The sequence below is a fragment of the Triturus cristatus genome, chromosome 4_1, assembly GCF_964204655.1.
Source record: "Triturus cristatus chromosome 4_1, aTriCri1.1, whole genome shotgun sequence".
Lineage (NCBI taxonomy): Eukaryota > Metazoa > Chordata > Amphibia > Caudata > Salamandridae > Triturus > Triturus cristatus.
In genome coordinates this window covers 886152259-886169666 of record NC_140585.1, presented here as the reverse complement: position 1 = coordinate 886169666, position 17408 = coordinate 886152259, and the positions used below count along the sequence as shown (strand labels likewise).

Below are 17408 nucleotides of genomic sequence, written 5' to 3'. Positions count from 1 at the left end.
CAGAAACCTAGAAGGACAGTGGCGTCGGAACTACGATAAAACACGATACAAGTTAGCACTTAACAAATATAAACACCTCATAATCACAGATAAAAAGTAAGTACTATCTTAACCAAATCGAAACAGCACAAGACTCCACCAAACAGCTGTTCCAGGTCGTAACCAGATTATCTGGCCCCAAACCCGTCCCCTCCATAACTTCCACTCAAACACTCTGCGACTCTCTAGCCACATTCTTTCAAGAAAAAGTTAGCCATATCTATACTAACTTTGCTGCCCATTCCTCTACCAACAACCAGACAATTGCGCCCACCGACAACACTAACACACCTATCCCCACTCAACCTGGCCTCACCAATAGCACCCTCCCTACCCTTCTGGAATTCACCCAAGTCACGCCAGACCAAATTCTAGACCACATTTCCTCCATCAAATCAGGATCCTCCAATGACCCATGCCCACCCACCATACTAAAAATGATACCCGAAATCACTGCCCCAGTACTAGCTAACATTTGTAACGCTATGTTCACTACAGGAACCTATCCACCCATTTGGGGAAACACAGTCATCAAACCATTACTAAAGCAACAACCTCGACCCCACAGAAACCAAAAACAATAGACCTATCGCCTGCCTCCCCTTCCCTGCTAAAATCTTAGAAAAAGTAATCAATACTCAGTTGTCACAGTTTATTAATGAAAGCAACCTCCTAGACAACATCCAGGGCCACGGTACTGAAACAGCCCCCATCAAGGCCTCCGACGAGATCCGAATGATACTCTATCAGGGAGGAGCCGCGGCTTTGGTGCTGCTGGATCTATCAGCAGCATTTGACACGGTCGATCACACTACACTTATCGACCGTGTCTCTACCATAGGTATTAAAAATAACGCCAAAGCCCTCCCAACATCCTTCCTCTCCAACCGTTCCCAAACAGTAACACTAGGAGACTTCAAATCCCCACCCTTCACCTTCCCTTGTGGTGTTCCTCAGGGATCCTCGCCGAGTCCGACCTTATTTAACATATATGTGTCCGACTTGGCGAGGGTCATCAAGTCTCATGGCATGCGTCTGTCTACATACGCAGACGACACACTGTTAGTAATAGAGACCCACAGTGACGGAGAAAAAGTTGCGGCAAATTTCCAAACTGGAATGCTCGCAATAAGCACATGGATGGCAAACAATTGCCTCAAACTAAACTCCGAAAAAACAGAGGTAATGATCTTTGGCAACCTCTCCCCCAGCTGGTCTCCATCCTGGTGGCCAGCAGAGTTGGGAAGACCCCCACCACCCGTAACAAAAGTCAGAAACTTAGGTATCATCTTTGACGATAAATTATCATTTTTTCAACCCGCCAATAACGTGGTCTCCTCTGCATTTTACACCATCAAAATGATAAAGAAACTCCTGCCCTACCTTCCTTCAAATGCCGGGAAAACTAATGAGCACCCTAGTCATGTCCAAGGTATACTATTGTAATGCCCTATTCCTTACCGCCCAGGAAAGAGTCTTAAACTGCAAATTATCCAAAACGCAGCGGCAAGGATCCTGACCAAAACTGCCAAATTCAAACCTACATCCAATTTAATACGTCAGCTCCACTGACTGCCCATCAGAATCCGAACAAAGTTCAAGGCCCTATGTATCGGCTATAAGGCAGTAAACACAGGACCTGAATTCCTAAAAAAAATACTATGCCCCTACAAGCCAACCAGACCCTACGCTCCTCAGCTGCAAACCTGATAAATGTCCCCAGAACAAAAATATCCTCCTGGGGCGACAGAAGATTCACAGTCGCCACCACCAGACTACAGAACACACTTCCCCCTTCACAGCAAAAACACCCCCTCTCTCCTTGCCTTCCGTAAACAACTCAAAACTTGGTTATTCAATCAAAACACTGTGGGGTTGAATGTGGACCGATGAGGTACAACTCATTTCGGGAAGTACAGCAAGGAAAAACAGAAGTTGCCATCCGCTGCCTCAGAGCCAGATGCACTGCTTGCACAAATGGCAGAGGTCACAACAGTCAAGGTACGGCCCCGGGATCAATGTCAGAGCGCTGCCAGGACCTCCGGATTGTATTTGATTATGCCACAGGCTGCGACAGACCACCTGGTACGCAGCTGCTTATAGTTGCAGATTTGTCAACGAGCTGTATTTTGAGGGACAGCACAGTGCACTTAAGGACAGCATGCTTGCTGATTAAATGAAAGTCCAGTTATGCACGTCTTGTGGGGTGGCCTTGGGGTGCTATAACACGTATCTAACATTTTTGTGCGGTGCTGCGGACTTCACACTATATAAGTTAGTCTAGCACCGGATGTGTGGTACTTGGCGGGACTGTGTCCTAAAGCTTTATTTACAATACCAGTATTCATCAGAAGAGCTGGACATTTTGTTCCATGTCTACATGATATAATGATAATATAAAGCTGTGGTATTCACAGTGTGTCCCTGTGGACCATCACATGCGGCTAACAGCTTGGTTATATACTAGGTAACAAAAATGCTTATAACACTTTATTATAACTTTTTAACATGCTGCACAGCAGCCACACTACTCTAAAACATAGCTTAAAGACATTGGCCAAGCCAATAGCTTTTGGCTAAACACTTAAAGTCCCAAAGGTGAGACCTATTAGCTATGCCAATACTTGTTCCTAATTGTTGTGCTTTTCAACCTATTTCCAGTTTGTTGTGAAGCAGTTGTGAAACTCTTGGGTGACTTCAGAAAGTTGTAAATTTTTTAAAAGTAGACAAAAGATTTCAGCATTCAGTAATTTCTGTAACGCTCACTGTTTTCCCAAAGAAGTTAACTGTTGAAATGAAAAAATACTGAAAAGGAGTAGGAAAAAGGTTATTTGTGACAACGTTTTCATCTGTAACCTCTTGTCACGACGGTTGATTTACAAAACCAATATACTATTATGCCCGCTAGACTCTTCTGGTTGCGGAGATATATAGGGTTTGGAGGTTGTCCAAGAACCCAAGGTACCAACAACTTGGCTGCATCTTATAATGGTTTTCATGGTGTACAGAGCAATTCATATAATAAAATATAAAGAGTGAAAATGGGTATACCCATGTATTTACGAAGGTACAAATGACCACTGCTCCTAAACTCAGTATCTGGTGTACATCGCTAAATTTGTGGGAACCCATATTAGCATGCGATGGATGGCATTTTTCAATAAATATTTTTCTTATACACTGGCTTACATTTGGGAGGCACAAATGCAGAGACATCCAATTGGTAATAACTTATGTTCTACTATTCTGTGTTCACAAATCTCTGAATAAAAATGGTACCTCACTTGTGTGGGTAGGCCTAGTGCCCGTGACAGTAAAGAGCCCAAACAAAACATAAACATATCACAATTTTCCACTCAAAACTGACCCTTTCTTGCAATGTGGGTAGCTGTGGATTTTTGGCCCTAGCTCAGCCAGCACCCAGGGAATCCAGAATTGGGCTCTCACCATGGTTCCTTACCCAGAAGCCTTTGCAAACCTCAAACTTTGAATAAAAACAGTGGGCGTGACCAGCTGCGCATAACGAGTAACGCACTCTTGATTCCCGCAGCCAAGCCAGCACTGCTGCCGCATCAGGAAACCACCTACATAGCCCACAGCACACAGACAACGCAGCCGCCGGCCTCACACTGTCAAGCGTTGGAGAGATACTAGGGGAAAGGAAGTGGGCATGGACTATCAAGCCTCCGTGCTGAGGGATGCTGCAAGGATGACTCTGGGACCCCGCCTACCAGCCCCAGGGTCCCAACTGGCTGTGCGAGAGGGTCGGGGGCTACTCAATTTGCTGGCTTGAATCCTGGGGTATCGGGAGCCATGTAGAGGCCTAGGGGGACCTCCAGGCAGACTTTGGAGGATCAGCAAAGCCGGTGTGAGAACAAGCACAACTGCACCCATGGGAGGGCAACCTCCATGCCACCCTCTATCCCCCTGTATTAGTGATTTTCTGCAACCTCTCTCAACTATATGGTGGCCTTCATGCTGTGCCTTGCTGCACTCTACACCCCTATTTCCCAGGGGAGCACGAGAGGGAGTGACTGGCTGGATGCTGTAGAGAGGGGCGCGCCCAGATTGGGGGGGGGGGGGGGGGGGGGTTGGGGTGGGTGGGCAGACTAGCCTGGCATTTTAAGGATGGGAAACTTGCAGACTTCCACCATGCAATAGATAAAAATAGACGTATATTCCACCACCACTGCAAGGGATCCTGAGGGCGCCACTTAGCTAGGACACGCAGCAGAGATGTCGATTGTGCCCCGATGGCTTATAAAATGCATTCAGGGGTAGACATGGAACAAATTGGAGGTGTTTGGGCTGAGGTCACCCTGATCCGGCATGATGTCCAGAAAATTGCAGACAGTTGCCGAAGTAGAAAAATGGATTTCGATCGAGGAGGACAGTGACTATCCTGTCTCACTTTAGCTGGTCTGCAAGACAGACCGGCCCACATGGAGTTCCGGGTGGAGGGCAGATCCAGATGCAATAACCTGCCCTTTGTCTGCATTCCAGAGGGTGCAGAGGGGTCGCGCAAGGGAGCTTTCCTCACTGCAAGGCTGTGGCTTCCGGCAGACTCCATGTCCCCCTGCTTCATTATCACGAGGGCCTATAGATCCTTGGCAGCAAGGTACCGTTCTGGGCTACCCCCCCCCCCCCCCCCCCCCCCCCAAGGCCCTTGATTGCCCGGGCTCTCAAATATGGGGGCCGGGATACCATCCTGTGAAAGCCTCAACAGGCCGCTCTAGCGTGACTCTGCACGAATCGGCATCTATTCTGACTATACCTTAATTGTAACAGAAAAGGTGATCCTACTCAGCCTGCAAACAAAAACCCAAGGCAATGAAGTTAAAGTATATACTAATGTTTCCAGCAAAACTAAAAGTCATACATGATGGCAAAACACACTTCTTTACAATGCCACAAGTAGTGTGGGATTGGCTAGAAATATGGAATCAGACAGGGAAGCAATCCAGTGGAGCATCACACAGGGGGAAAATTGACTCCCACGGACGAGCCGCTCCAGGAGGTCACAACAGACTACGCATTCAAAGGGGAGGACAGTGGAGACAGCTCTTCGCAGCAATACGGCTTGGATGAGAGGGGCTGTTCAAATCAGGTGTTTGTTAAGCGCGACTACTCACCCGTAAGGGTCTCAAGGCGCAGGGGGGTATGGGGGGGTTCATAGGTTCCAGTTCATCAAGGAGGGGGTCTGTTGAAGAGCCAGGTTTTGAGGTTTCTTGCAAAGATGGGGAGCGATGTTATCAGTCAGAGGTGGAGCAGAAGGTCGTTCCAGGCTCTGGCCGTGTGGAAGGCAGCAGGACCACTCCTACTGCCGACCATGGCTCTAGATGTGACCCCTCAGGAGCTTTGAACCATGCGGCCTGCTAACCTTTGAATATTCTTTCACCAAGGACACCAAATGCATAGTACAGGGTGGCAAAGAATGGTGAATTTGTGGGGACATGGTAATGCCATAACAGTGACTTTGTACTCATGCATTGAATGAGCTGGGTCGGCTGGGCTAAATGTTATATTTACACCTATATATGGTTCACTACTTGCGGAGACCATGCGCCTCACCATACATACACATTAGTTGGGGAATGGTGACTGATGTAGGGCGGGAGGTGTTGGGAAAATATTTAGTTTAGTTAGTATAAGTTCATGTTCACACTATACACTACAACATGCAGACCACTCAAGCCCATCCAGAGTTATGACCCACCATGACGACATCACATGATTCATTTAGAATTTTCTTATGGCATGTCAAAGGCCTGAATAATAAAATCAAGAAGGGTGCAGTATTCCAATATCTCAAAAGATGCTCTCCACAGATCATATTGTTGCAGGAGACCTACTTACTGGGCAATTACTGCCCCTTCCCAAGTCCAGAATATACCACACAGGTTACATCTGAACCTCCAGGGGAACGGCCATCCTCCTACATAAGCAATTCCCACTGCAGGTTACACAAACACACACACCTCATGACAGTCTGCCTTCCACCTTCCCTTCTATTAACATAAATTGGCCCAGACACTGGACCTTTGGGTCTGCGTACACCTTCCCTATGCTGGTGGAGGACAAACCTCAGACACTCACTTGAATGCGGTTGCAGTCCCCACTAGGGCGGACAGTGGTAGGCAGGGGACGTCATGAAGCCCAACCTGGACACCAACAGTATACAATCTCACAAATCCACTTTCCTGAGTGTATGGGCAAGAGCTATAGCTCTTGCTGATATCTGGTATCTCTTCATTCTGACACTAGGGATGATACGTTCTACTCCAATCCGCACAGTTCCTCCTCTAGGATCGATTACTTTTTTCTACCTGCCACAGACGCCACAATGATATCACAAGTACACCTCCTGCCACAGGCTCAGGGGGGCACTCTCCTTTACTGCTGACACTTTTAAATAGTCAACACCTCCAAAGGCTGGCTTGTGGCGCTGGATTAGCTGCAGGCGCTTTCTGCAAACTCTCAGGCACATCCCTGACTATACTGAACTTAATAAGGACTCTGGAAATTCCCAGACAATGCTCTGGGAAGAGCAGAAGGCAATGTTGAGGGGACAGATGATCTCCAACCAAAGTGCGGCACAACAGGAAATCGCAGACCTTGAGCAAGCAAACCAGGAGGCTGAGGGGGTGGAAGCCGAGAATAGGGATAGCCATGCATGACATGCATTAGAAATGTTGAGGTTATCACTCCGACAAATTGCTGTACACTGGGCACATTTTCGCGTTTTCTTGTGCACTGAGATCAAAAGGAATTTATCCTCTCTGGAAAGCAGAGCAAACTTATATAACTATTGGATCTATTAACTTGGCTGTTCTGAATTCTGTCCCATTGACACCACTAAAGCCTTTGATTAGGGTATGCTGAAGTTCTTTTGTCAGGGTGAGAAAATAGTAGCAGCACTAAGGGTGTTAAACAATGTTCCTTATGCCTACATTTATAATAATGGGCGCCTGATAGATATACACAATAGCCAGGGCCACAAAAGGAAAAAGTCACCTTCATTTACTGGGCTATTTAATAACACATTTGAACTCTACCTCAAACATTAAGATTAGATCCTGGGACCGTCTCATGCAGTTTTATAAGGCTATGAAAACTACTGACTCCCTACATACCATTCCTTGAGAAAATGGCTTAAGACAGTGATGAGTTTGGTGTGTGATCAGCCTCAATATAAATTAAACTTACATAATGGCATGGAACTAAGATTACACTTCACCACATGCAGTAGATGAACTTAAGTATTTGTGTGTTCAAATAATAGATTTTAATGCTATACTCTCGGCTAATTATGGGAAAACTAATAAAACAAGCTGAGGTGCAATTAAATTGATGGACCCATCTCCCCCTCACTTACTTGGTAGAGCAAACCTGCTGAAGATGCTGTTCTCAAAAGTATACGTTTGAGTGTATTACATTTTACATTAATGAGGTTAAAGCAACTAAAATTCAGGGATTACTTTACAGATTCATCTGGGCATCGAGAGGTGGGCCTTGCCTGCAAGAAGATAAAGTGGCCTTTAAAGAAATGGGGATGTAACACCAGGTTTCTAATTATATTGTCATGCTTTTTAGAGAATATTAGAGCAACGAATGAGGCTACTGAAAATAGTGTTTCAGAGCCACGCAGCAGTCTTCTTGCAGGTTCCAGCTAGCAACTCTTTTCAATCATTCAACCTTTACATTTTTCAATAAAGATTGAAGACCAATTAAGAAACAGGATGACTAATTTCAGACTATCAATCTGAAACCAACTTGAAACCTCAAAATGTTTGGATGACACTCCGGATTGTATCAGACAAGGGGGTTTTAAGAAGATGTGCCTTATGGTGCAATATGTTCTTGGTATAAGCTATGTCACTACACTGGGTCCAAACTTTCCAGATTTGGATATGCTTAACAATCAGTGTTGCTTTTTACATGTAAACATTAAGTTTAAAAGGAAGCGGTCATGTAGTTGAAAGTACGTTCAGCTTGCCAAGTCAGACATTGTAAGCAGTAGGCAAATGGTATAACATACTACAGGACATTGTTGCAACACTGGAGAGTGGAGAGATAAGAAGAAATTTCCCGGTCTTTTTTCTGTATATTACGTAGCCGTATTCTGGTCCGTTCGTGCATTGTTCGACACCAGTTCCGAAGATTCTGCCATCCTGTCCGACCTATCAGCCTATATCCAAGGTATTTGCATACTCTGTGGATAGAGCTTGTTCACCCGACCTGTAGGAATATCGTCCTTACTTCTGTTTATGTTTTGTCTTTAGTGCCCCTTTAATCTTAAACGTACTCCAGTAATCTCATAACACTGGACCCCATCATACAGCATCTCGTAGTCCACCCACCGGGTGTTGGATGGATTCTTTATGTAAGTCTCTTTTCCGATTTTAAATTCTTATTCCAGCTTAATACATTCTCTCATACAAATTTGGCTCCCGCTATGGCCTCTCACCTTTTGTTCCTGCTTCCCCTTAGTGACGCTCTATTCCAATTCAAGTCATTACACATCCATTAAAGGACCGCCTTGACGAGCACTTTGGCAACTCTGTATACATAGGTATGTAACAAACCGCTCCACTAGATATACTTTCTTTCAAGTCGTTATGATGTGTACTAGTGTCCTATCACAGTGCCCCTTTTAGAGTAGGAACTTTCACCATCTACCTGCTTCAATTGTGACTTACACCATATATTTTCCCATCACTGAGACTGTATGTAACTAACAACTCCACAAACAGCCATACTAGGTATGTAACAAACAGCTCCACTAGTTATACCTATTTTTTTTTAAAGTTGTTATGATTTGTACTAGTGGCCTATCACAGTGCCTCCTTTAGAGCAGTATTTTTCACCATCTACCTGCTTCATTTGTGACTCACTCCATAGACTTTCCCATCGCTGAGTCTTCTATGTCCATGATCTGATTTCATCATCTACTCTATGTCACCCTGTGTGAATTAATTTTTAATTGAGGACCACAGATGGATACTTATTTACCGTCAGGACATGTATCCAATTTTGCTGCTCGCATTTCCTTTCATATGCACAAAATACATTATGTAAGGAACATATAGTTATGATCTGGCTTTTTTGCATAATTAATAGGCCTTACAAATTTAACTATACCGCTTGCCCATTCTACCCGGCATTTATGTTATATGCTTCGATTCAATTCATTCCCTTTTCTTTTTCTCTCAATCAGGTTACGGCAATTATGGAGACCCCATTTATTGCATCATAATTGTCCCTATGCATGGACCTACGCTTTTGGCATATATTGATAAAGTAGGTGTTAGCATCTGTTGTTAAATACTCCTTTTCCAGCACTTTATTTTTGGTGATGGTTCAGTGGATCTTTCTTTCATCACATTTTCTCTGTTTCGTGCACATTTACTCATTCACATTCTAATAATAGTTTTCTATTTTTTTATTTTTTATTTCTTCTGGTCTTGTCCCAAGCTCCTCATTAGATATGAATATTTTTCACCCATATCTTGCATAAAATTAGACTAAAGTATGTTTCCATTGCCTCCACAGAGTGTCTTTTCAAGTCCCCATTTATTGTTACCTAGAGCCTGTGTATGTACTCTATGTGAGATAAACTTACTGGAAGAGTCTGGATTGAATCTGACCCCTCCTTGAAGTATTAAAGGATTGTTGCGCCCTGACGAAGGAATCGTGGATCTCTGATTCCACTCCGAAAAGCGCGTCGGCGCTTTACTCTTTCCTTCACTTTTATTTGTATATATTTCTTCGAACTGTATTATCATATGTTTTTATATGTTAAACTATGTTGTGTAGTGTGAATGGAGCGAATGCTTGGATTGTTAGTATGCACAACAGAGAAAGTCTTTTGTATGTCTCTTTCTTGGGCTCGCTTTTCATTTTGGCTCTGACTATGTATTCTATTTTGTAAAATCATAAACACATTGAAATGCATTCTAAAACTGATGTTTAAAAAGATAAAATTAAAAAAATATATATATTGATAAATAAAATTGTGAATTATAAATTCATCTCTGTGGGACATTGTTGTTGTTTGTAATGGTGGAAATATTTCCCAAACTATAATTGACTCTTGAGAAGACGTTTTCGTAGTTATTATCTTGGTATAAGCTATGTCACTGCACTGGGTCCAAACTTTCCAGATTTGGATATGCTTAACAATCAGTGTTGCTTCTTACATGTAAACATTAAGTTTAAAAAGAAGCGGTCATGTAGTTGAAAGTACGTTCAGCTTGCCAAGTCAGACATTGTAAGTAGTAGGCAAATGGTATAACATACTACAGGACATTGTTGCAACACTGGAGAGTGACGATAACTGGCAAGTATCTATTGTTCTTCGACATGATGTTCAAGCTACAACGCTAAGAAGAAACATTTCATCTCTATCCATAGCAGACAAGATGCCCAAATTCAAATTGAATCATGTCCAAGTCTCCAACTCTTCTGATGTTCTGTAAATTGTAGATTGTCCAATAGCTTAAATGAAGTTTGTGGTATGCAAACCTTTAGTTATTTCTGGTTAACTTGGTCATTACACCCAGCTATGCCAAGTAGTAAAAAGAACCTACTTTACTATCCGATTACGTTGGCAAGAAAACAAATATGCGGACAGTGTATTAAAGAACTTCCTTCTAAATTCTTATCAGGAGAACAGTCCAAAATACACTTGTAGAATGGGCATCATGCAAACACCAGTCCATTGGTCACCATATGCGAAATGTTTTGAGTCTGAAAATTGACAGTGCATACATTTACCCAAGAAACAAGGCGTTGTTTTGCTACTAGTCTTGATATCAAGCAAATTGAAAGGGGGATTCATTAGGAAATGCAGTTTGAACAGTCTTATGATTATGTGCCCAAGAAAGACATATGTGGAAAAAATAGGCTTGGATGAATTCTTGATGCTCAGATGGTCATTCCCTACCCTCACTCCTGCCCAATGGCATAGTTAACTTTAAACATTAGTATATGTACCATCACTTCGCTCAACCAGTCAAATACACAAGTAAACTCACCATAGAAGCAAAATACCTTTAGTTTATCTATTTGCCTCCAGTGTAAGAAATGATAAAGCACTGGCTTCAGCAGGCTCTGCAGACCCGTGTAACGCTATTCGCCCTAAGTGGGATGGGTATTCCCAGACGTGGGACCCGTGCTCACTATGCCACTGGAGTCAAGCTATCCTGGCTGATGACGGCTGATAGCCAGAAACCGGTCCTAGGATGCTTGATTCCGGTCCAGGGAAGACATGGCTTGGCAGTTCGGGCTGGACTGTTCCCATGAGGCACAGGGTCAAGACTGATTTGCATATGGCCATGTCTGAACTGGGGTGGCGTAGTGGGCAAAAGAACGATGGATTTAACCCAGATCTCTTGACTGGGGGAGAATGTCTGCATTCCGTCCATCATTTGTTTGTTGTAACGCTATTCGCCCTAAGTGGGATGGGTATTCCCAGACGTGGGACCCGTGCTCACTATGCCACTGGAGTCAAGCTATCCTGGCTGATGACAGCTGATAGCCAGAAACCGGTCCTAGGATGCTTGATTCCGGTCCAGGGAAGACATGGCTTGGCAGTTCGGGCTGGACTGTTCCCATGAGGCACAGGGTCAAGACTGATTTGCATATGGCCATGTCTGAACTGGGGTGGCGTAGTGGGCAAAAGAACGATGGATTTAACCCAGATCTCTTGACTGGGGGAGAATGTCTGCATTGTCAGCATTCCGTCCATCATTTGTTTGTTGTAACGCTATTCGCCCTAAGTGGGATGGGTATTCCCAGACGTGGGACCCGTGCTCACTATGCCACTGGAGTCAAGCTATCCTGGCTGATGACGGCTGATAGCCAGAAACCGGTCCTAGGATGCTTGATTCCGGTCCAGGGAAGACATGGCTTGGCAGTTCGGGCTGGACTGTTCCCATGAGGCACAGGGTCAAGACTGATTTGCATATGGCCATGTCTGAACTGGGGTGGCGTAGTGGGCAAAAGAACGATGGATTTAACCCAGATCTCTTGACTGGGGGAGAATGTCTGCATTGTCAGCATTCCGTCCATCATTTGTTTGTTGTAACCCTACTGAAACAAAGCAAAAATTCTGCATTTCTGTTGAACAGAAACAGTGTCTGCAATCCATAACTGGTGGAAAACAAACATAAGACTTGATCTCTTTATTCACTAGCATGACCATATCAAAAGAAAAAGTTGCATTAAAGAAATGAAGCAAGAAACAATTTTGAGTGCACTGTTTCAGACCCAAGATTTAGGTAGTCTTGTGCTCTACACTTCGCTGCACATTAGCATAACAGAAGCTGGTACATCACTTACCTATTGATGGAGATTTAAAAGGGTATTTATCAGGAAGGTCCACTCGCACTTTCCACACGCCCCCTTCATACGGTGCTTAAGAAAAAAGAAAAAGAAACTGCCAATTACTGACAGTGATTTCCAGACTTCTTTGCAGGATGCAATTAAATGGATAAGCAAATTATGAAGCAGTATTTATCCATGGAATATACAAAAAGACATTAATTCCTGAAGGAAAATGCTTAGACGAATAACAATCAATTGCTTAGTAAACTAGGATTCCCATATAGATAGATTACGCCTGGAATGAGATTAATCTCCAATCAAAAATGGTTAAAGCACAAACAATACATAATTTAAATATTTAAGAAAACCTTGCACTGGTAAAATAGAATAAAGGCACTAGATAGGCACTGACAAAGTTATAAAGCTTAGACGGTCTACATATTAAGGTTGTATGGTGAAATGAGTAGAGTACTTGTCCTGAGCAGTCATTACATATTGTATTCCAATCAGTGACTGCTTGGAACCAGAGTCACAAAAGCACTATAAAGCTTTTCTGGCAAACAAAATTACTAGCAGAAAAACACGTTCAATATATGGTACACTTACTTCCTTGTGGTCCGTAAAACTTCACTACAAATTCATTGAGTCCTCCTAGGATTGTGACCTCATGTTTGCTCTCAATGCTGGCCCAGTGAGTTAAGGCAGGAAACGCAATTGGCATGAAAGTAATGCAGAGAAGAAAAATAAAAAGAGATGGCATTGGTATGGGGTGGAATGAACAGGTGGCTAAAAGGCAGGGATGGAAGGTGTTGGTGGGGGGGGGGGGGGGGGAATCTAAGAGGATATGAATCTTTCTTAGCATCTGTCTGACTCCAGCAGGCATCACCACTTGGGAGAACTTATTTGTGCTCAGTTGTTAGAGGCAAGGAGATTTATACACATAAGGCAATGGTTGTGCAGAGTAGCATACTTCGATCGACCATCTATCATATCCCCAGTTCCTAAAACAAGGTCTACCAGTATTAAGCTCAACAAACGGATGAAGAACAAAATAAAGTCAGCCATGTGCAGGAGAAGGGGTGAGGAGCATGCATGGATGCAAATCAAGGTTCAAAATGCAGCAACAGGCACCTGCTAACAAAAGACAGGATCACGTCTCACCCTCTTTCGACTCAACATTTGCTGCCAGCGGTCAGAGGCATTAACTGTAATGTTGGGCTGTTACCGTCATGTTGTTAAATACAGACTCCACTTTACTAAATAATAACTTCTTGCACAATATGCCTGCAGACCAATATCTGATCACGGTTAGTAAAGTAGCGAAGATGCCAAGATTTATATAGGTTAGGGAACCTGTAAGAGCCTTCTGACTTCACACTGAACTGTGGAATTAACTCATTTCCTTTAAGTCTGAAAACAGATCGCCTCAACTTCCATATCCCTATGGAAATCTAGTTCTCACAGTAGTCTTCTAATCTGGGATCTACATAGTTCAATTGGTTGGGGTGACACAAAGCCATATTTGGCAATTATAAACTTAAGAAGTGTCCCCCCCCCCCCCCCCTGCCCCCCATTCAGATGGGGTTAGTAAGAAGCTCAGTGCAAAGTGGCAAACTTCAACCGATAGCATCAAGAGGTAGGATTGGGTGGTAACTGAGAAACACATGAATAGAGTCAGAATAAACTCAATCAAGCCCAAGAACTCCAAATGAACCCTTTCAAGACCTCAAATGTCGACTAGACTAATTTAAAAGTTACAAATTGTTATATTCATTGTAATGTGGTTTTCTGTAGACTGCAGTTGGACTATCCCTTTATTCAAAATCCTTGACAATATACTAACTGCAACTGCATTTCTTCTCAAATGCTTCAGAGCCCCTGTTGAAGGCTTGTCTCATGGCAAGTCTGTACTGGGCACAAACCGCCATGCCCACATGCTGGACTGCCGGTTAAAAGGCAACCCCAAACCTGAAAAAAGTCAACTTGAAATCTGTACCAGTCTACAAATTATTTGGATCAGTCAAAGATAGAGCAACACGCCCTCTACCCCCCACTACTGCTCGAATTCCTACTTTTCAATGAAACATTGACAATACAACAATTGGTGCAAAATCACAACTTCAGTGTCAAAATACAATGGTTTCATCTAAAATATGTGCACACTTGTTGCCTGCTCTATAATCTCTCACTTGCATGCCGAAATCCAACAACTTTGGCTCTATATTACAACTGAAAGAATAACCTTATTACAAGAACCACTGCACAAGTACTCTCAGTGCCAGACAAAACACTAATGCTACATGTTATAATGTTTTGTTCAGGCCGTCTCATGATCGTAAAATGATGTTCAAGCTTCCGCAAAGGCACTGCTCTCCAACATCATCTTATTTTCAATTCCCACCGAACATCTTCTGTTCTACAATTGCCTTGCGCATGGCTCTACCTCTACAACAACTGAGCCCATTTTCTTTTAATCAAATCAGACCCCTCTACTTCCTCCCTTCAATTTGAAACTCACACTCCATATCTATAAAGTGTCTTGCACACTACCTCTGGCAACCTACTGAGCTAGACAGACATTCTGCACAGCTTTCCTCTCCACAAAGCCAAAGTGCCCCTAAAATACTTAACCCAAATCATCTCTAGCCCACCTTGCAGCACAGCCCTGATGTGAATGGAATTGTCGCCCGTGGCCTCTGCACTGGTTTCTCACACAGAAGTAAAACCAGCCTGCAGGAGGATCCAAAGGCTACTCCTTAACAGTCCTGACCCCCATGCTTGGATAAGAACACTGAAACCAGATCCGGAAACATTCCTAACCTCGTGCATCTGCCATCAACACCACAGGGATTAGTAATATAGGCCTCTGATAAGCAGTGTTCACTGCTGAAGGAGGACTGACATCATCTGAAACCATTTTAACATCAAAGCAATGTCCATAAAGTTAGATCTTTAGCACAAGCCACCAGTTTAACACGTTGCCGTCTGCTACAACTCAAGCCACAACACAGCCGTACACTTACTTAAAATGGAAAAATTAATACATCCTTTTGAAAGTAGTCCTCCACAGAATCGTCTGTTCATGCATTACAAAACCCCTCACCAAGCAAAGTGGAGTATTTACACAAAGAAGAGGGCTTGGGTCAAGGACCGAAAGAGTCTGAGCTAACAAATGCCAGTGGCCTGATGCCCGAACCGGACCTGAGGCACAAGGTCCTCTTGGTGGTTATCCATGCAAACATTTTGGATCAACTGGGAAATCATGTTCTTAAAAGTAAAAAACTGTCACTGAAAATTCTTTGAAGCATATATATGTACATTTCAAAGCAGCATTTGCAGGGGGCAACTAAATACGGTAAATAATTAGTACAGGTAGGTGACGCTTTACAATGCTTACACCATTGCCCGAAGCATTAGGAAGGGGCAACAACAACAGTGATCAACATAGTTCGAAAGAGAATGACTGTTTTAAAGATGGATTTAAATGTGTGATCCTAAGACAGGGAGCAAGGCAACCAAACAGGTAGAAAAGAGCAGAATGAATGCTATGGCGCAGGTTACTGAATGGCTGTATCACTAGTTAACAAGCATTGCAAAAGTCAATAAGTCTCGCTTTTGAGACCTACTGGCTTAGTCAATGCTGTACAGCATCCCCAATGTTATACAATATGGCTAAATAATTTTTAAAAAGCCTACAACCTACACAGTTTATGTATCTGTTCATCATGCACATAACCAAGGGAGCCCAAATGTCTTTAGTACTTGACCTTGAATGAACTTCCTATACACATTCTTCTTAAAGTTCAAAAGATTTCTAGGGTCGAGTAACACATTGCAACTTCATGTTTTGCCATCAGGTGACGCAAGGAAACCAATAGTATCAAAGCTTTCAAAATGTTCCATAACTCTAGGTCAGGGCATGGAGGCAAGGATTAGGCTATTGTTTCTTCTTTATTTTTTAACCCCTTCGCCGCGGCAGGAATTCCGCCGCGGCGCTGGGGGGGTTTGGCGGCAGGTGCGGTGGCGCTGTGCTCGTGACGGAACCACTCCGTCACGAGCCACGGTTGAGCTGTGCTCATGACGGAGTGGTTCCGTCACGTCTCCGCCCACTGCGCTAATCGCCCGCACAAACGGGGAATTAGCGCCGCGTGGGCGGAGGGGCCGCCAACGGCCACAGCATGACGGAACCACTCCGTCATGAGCACAGCGCAACCGTGCTTCATGACGGAGTGGTTCCGTCATGAGCGGGGAAGGGGTTAACAGCAGCTATGTTCAAAACAGAAACTAACACTGGACTACATTTCCCATGAGTCCAGACAACAACAAAGTTATAGAACCAGTAAGTCCATCCAATCAGGGACCTCCAGCTGCCATAACAGTAATTTACCCTCAATGGACTTCCTCTTTCTTCACTTCAGCAGCCTTCAGCAGATAAGTGTGGGGCCTGACTCCCCTTCTTTTATTGTTTGGGTTGTTGTGCACTGCTAATTGTTTTTGCCCAGATATGCAGCTGCCAGCTCGCCGCACCTGTGTTTTCCTGTGTTCGCCACAGTTTTATCTAGGCTGTGCAGACAGTCTTTGCAGCGGAAGTGCTCTGTCGCACCTTCGCGGCATTGAGTGCTCACACTAACAGTAGGGGGCCAGAGAGCGTGGCGGTCCTCCGACCGCGAGAGGGCACGCCACCAAGTTCCTGACAGACACGTGCACCAAACACGGTATGGAAAGCGCCTCCATCCGAGCATTGCAGTGCAGCATCTAAGCCGCCGGTCGGCCTGGAGCAGAACACCCTACGGGCTATGTTTGAGGTCCACGACCCTAGTGAATGAACAGATATGCCCAGGCTGGAAATAAAATTAAAGTCAGACTGGGAAATGTCCCGCCCAGAGTATCCTGAGGGCATTGGGTCTGCCTGGCCCAAGAGCCTTCATTACTTGTACTAGATTACTGAATCCGGTCCCTACGCTTCACAGAGGTGATTTTGACTGCTGGGGTGCCCAGACTTTTGAATCACTCTTACCTGGTGGGTGGCCACCCTACCCCTA

At 44.1% G+C, this 17408-nt stretch overlaps 1 protein-coding gene across 1 annotated transcript in view; it reads right to left on the bottom strand.

Moving 5' to 3' along the window:
- UBE2H (ubiquitin conjugating enzyme E2 H) overlaps positions 1-17408 on the bottom strand; it is a 310921-nt gene that overhangs the window by 193296 nt on the left and 100217 nt on the right. Inside the window, exons 2-3 of the mRNA XM_085653629.1 lie at positions 12973-13049; positions 12382-12456 (exon numbers count right to left, since the gene is read on the bottom strand). Of these exons, the coding sequence (XP_085509755.1) occupies positions 12382-12456; positions 12973-13049 (152 nt within the window). The remainder of the gene's footprint in view (positions 1-12381; positions 12457-12972; positions 13050-17408) is intronic.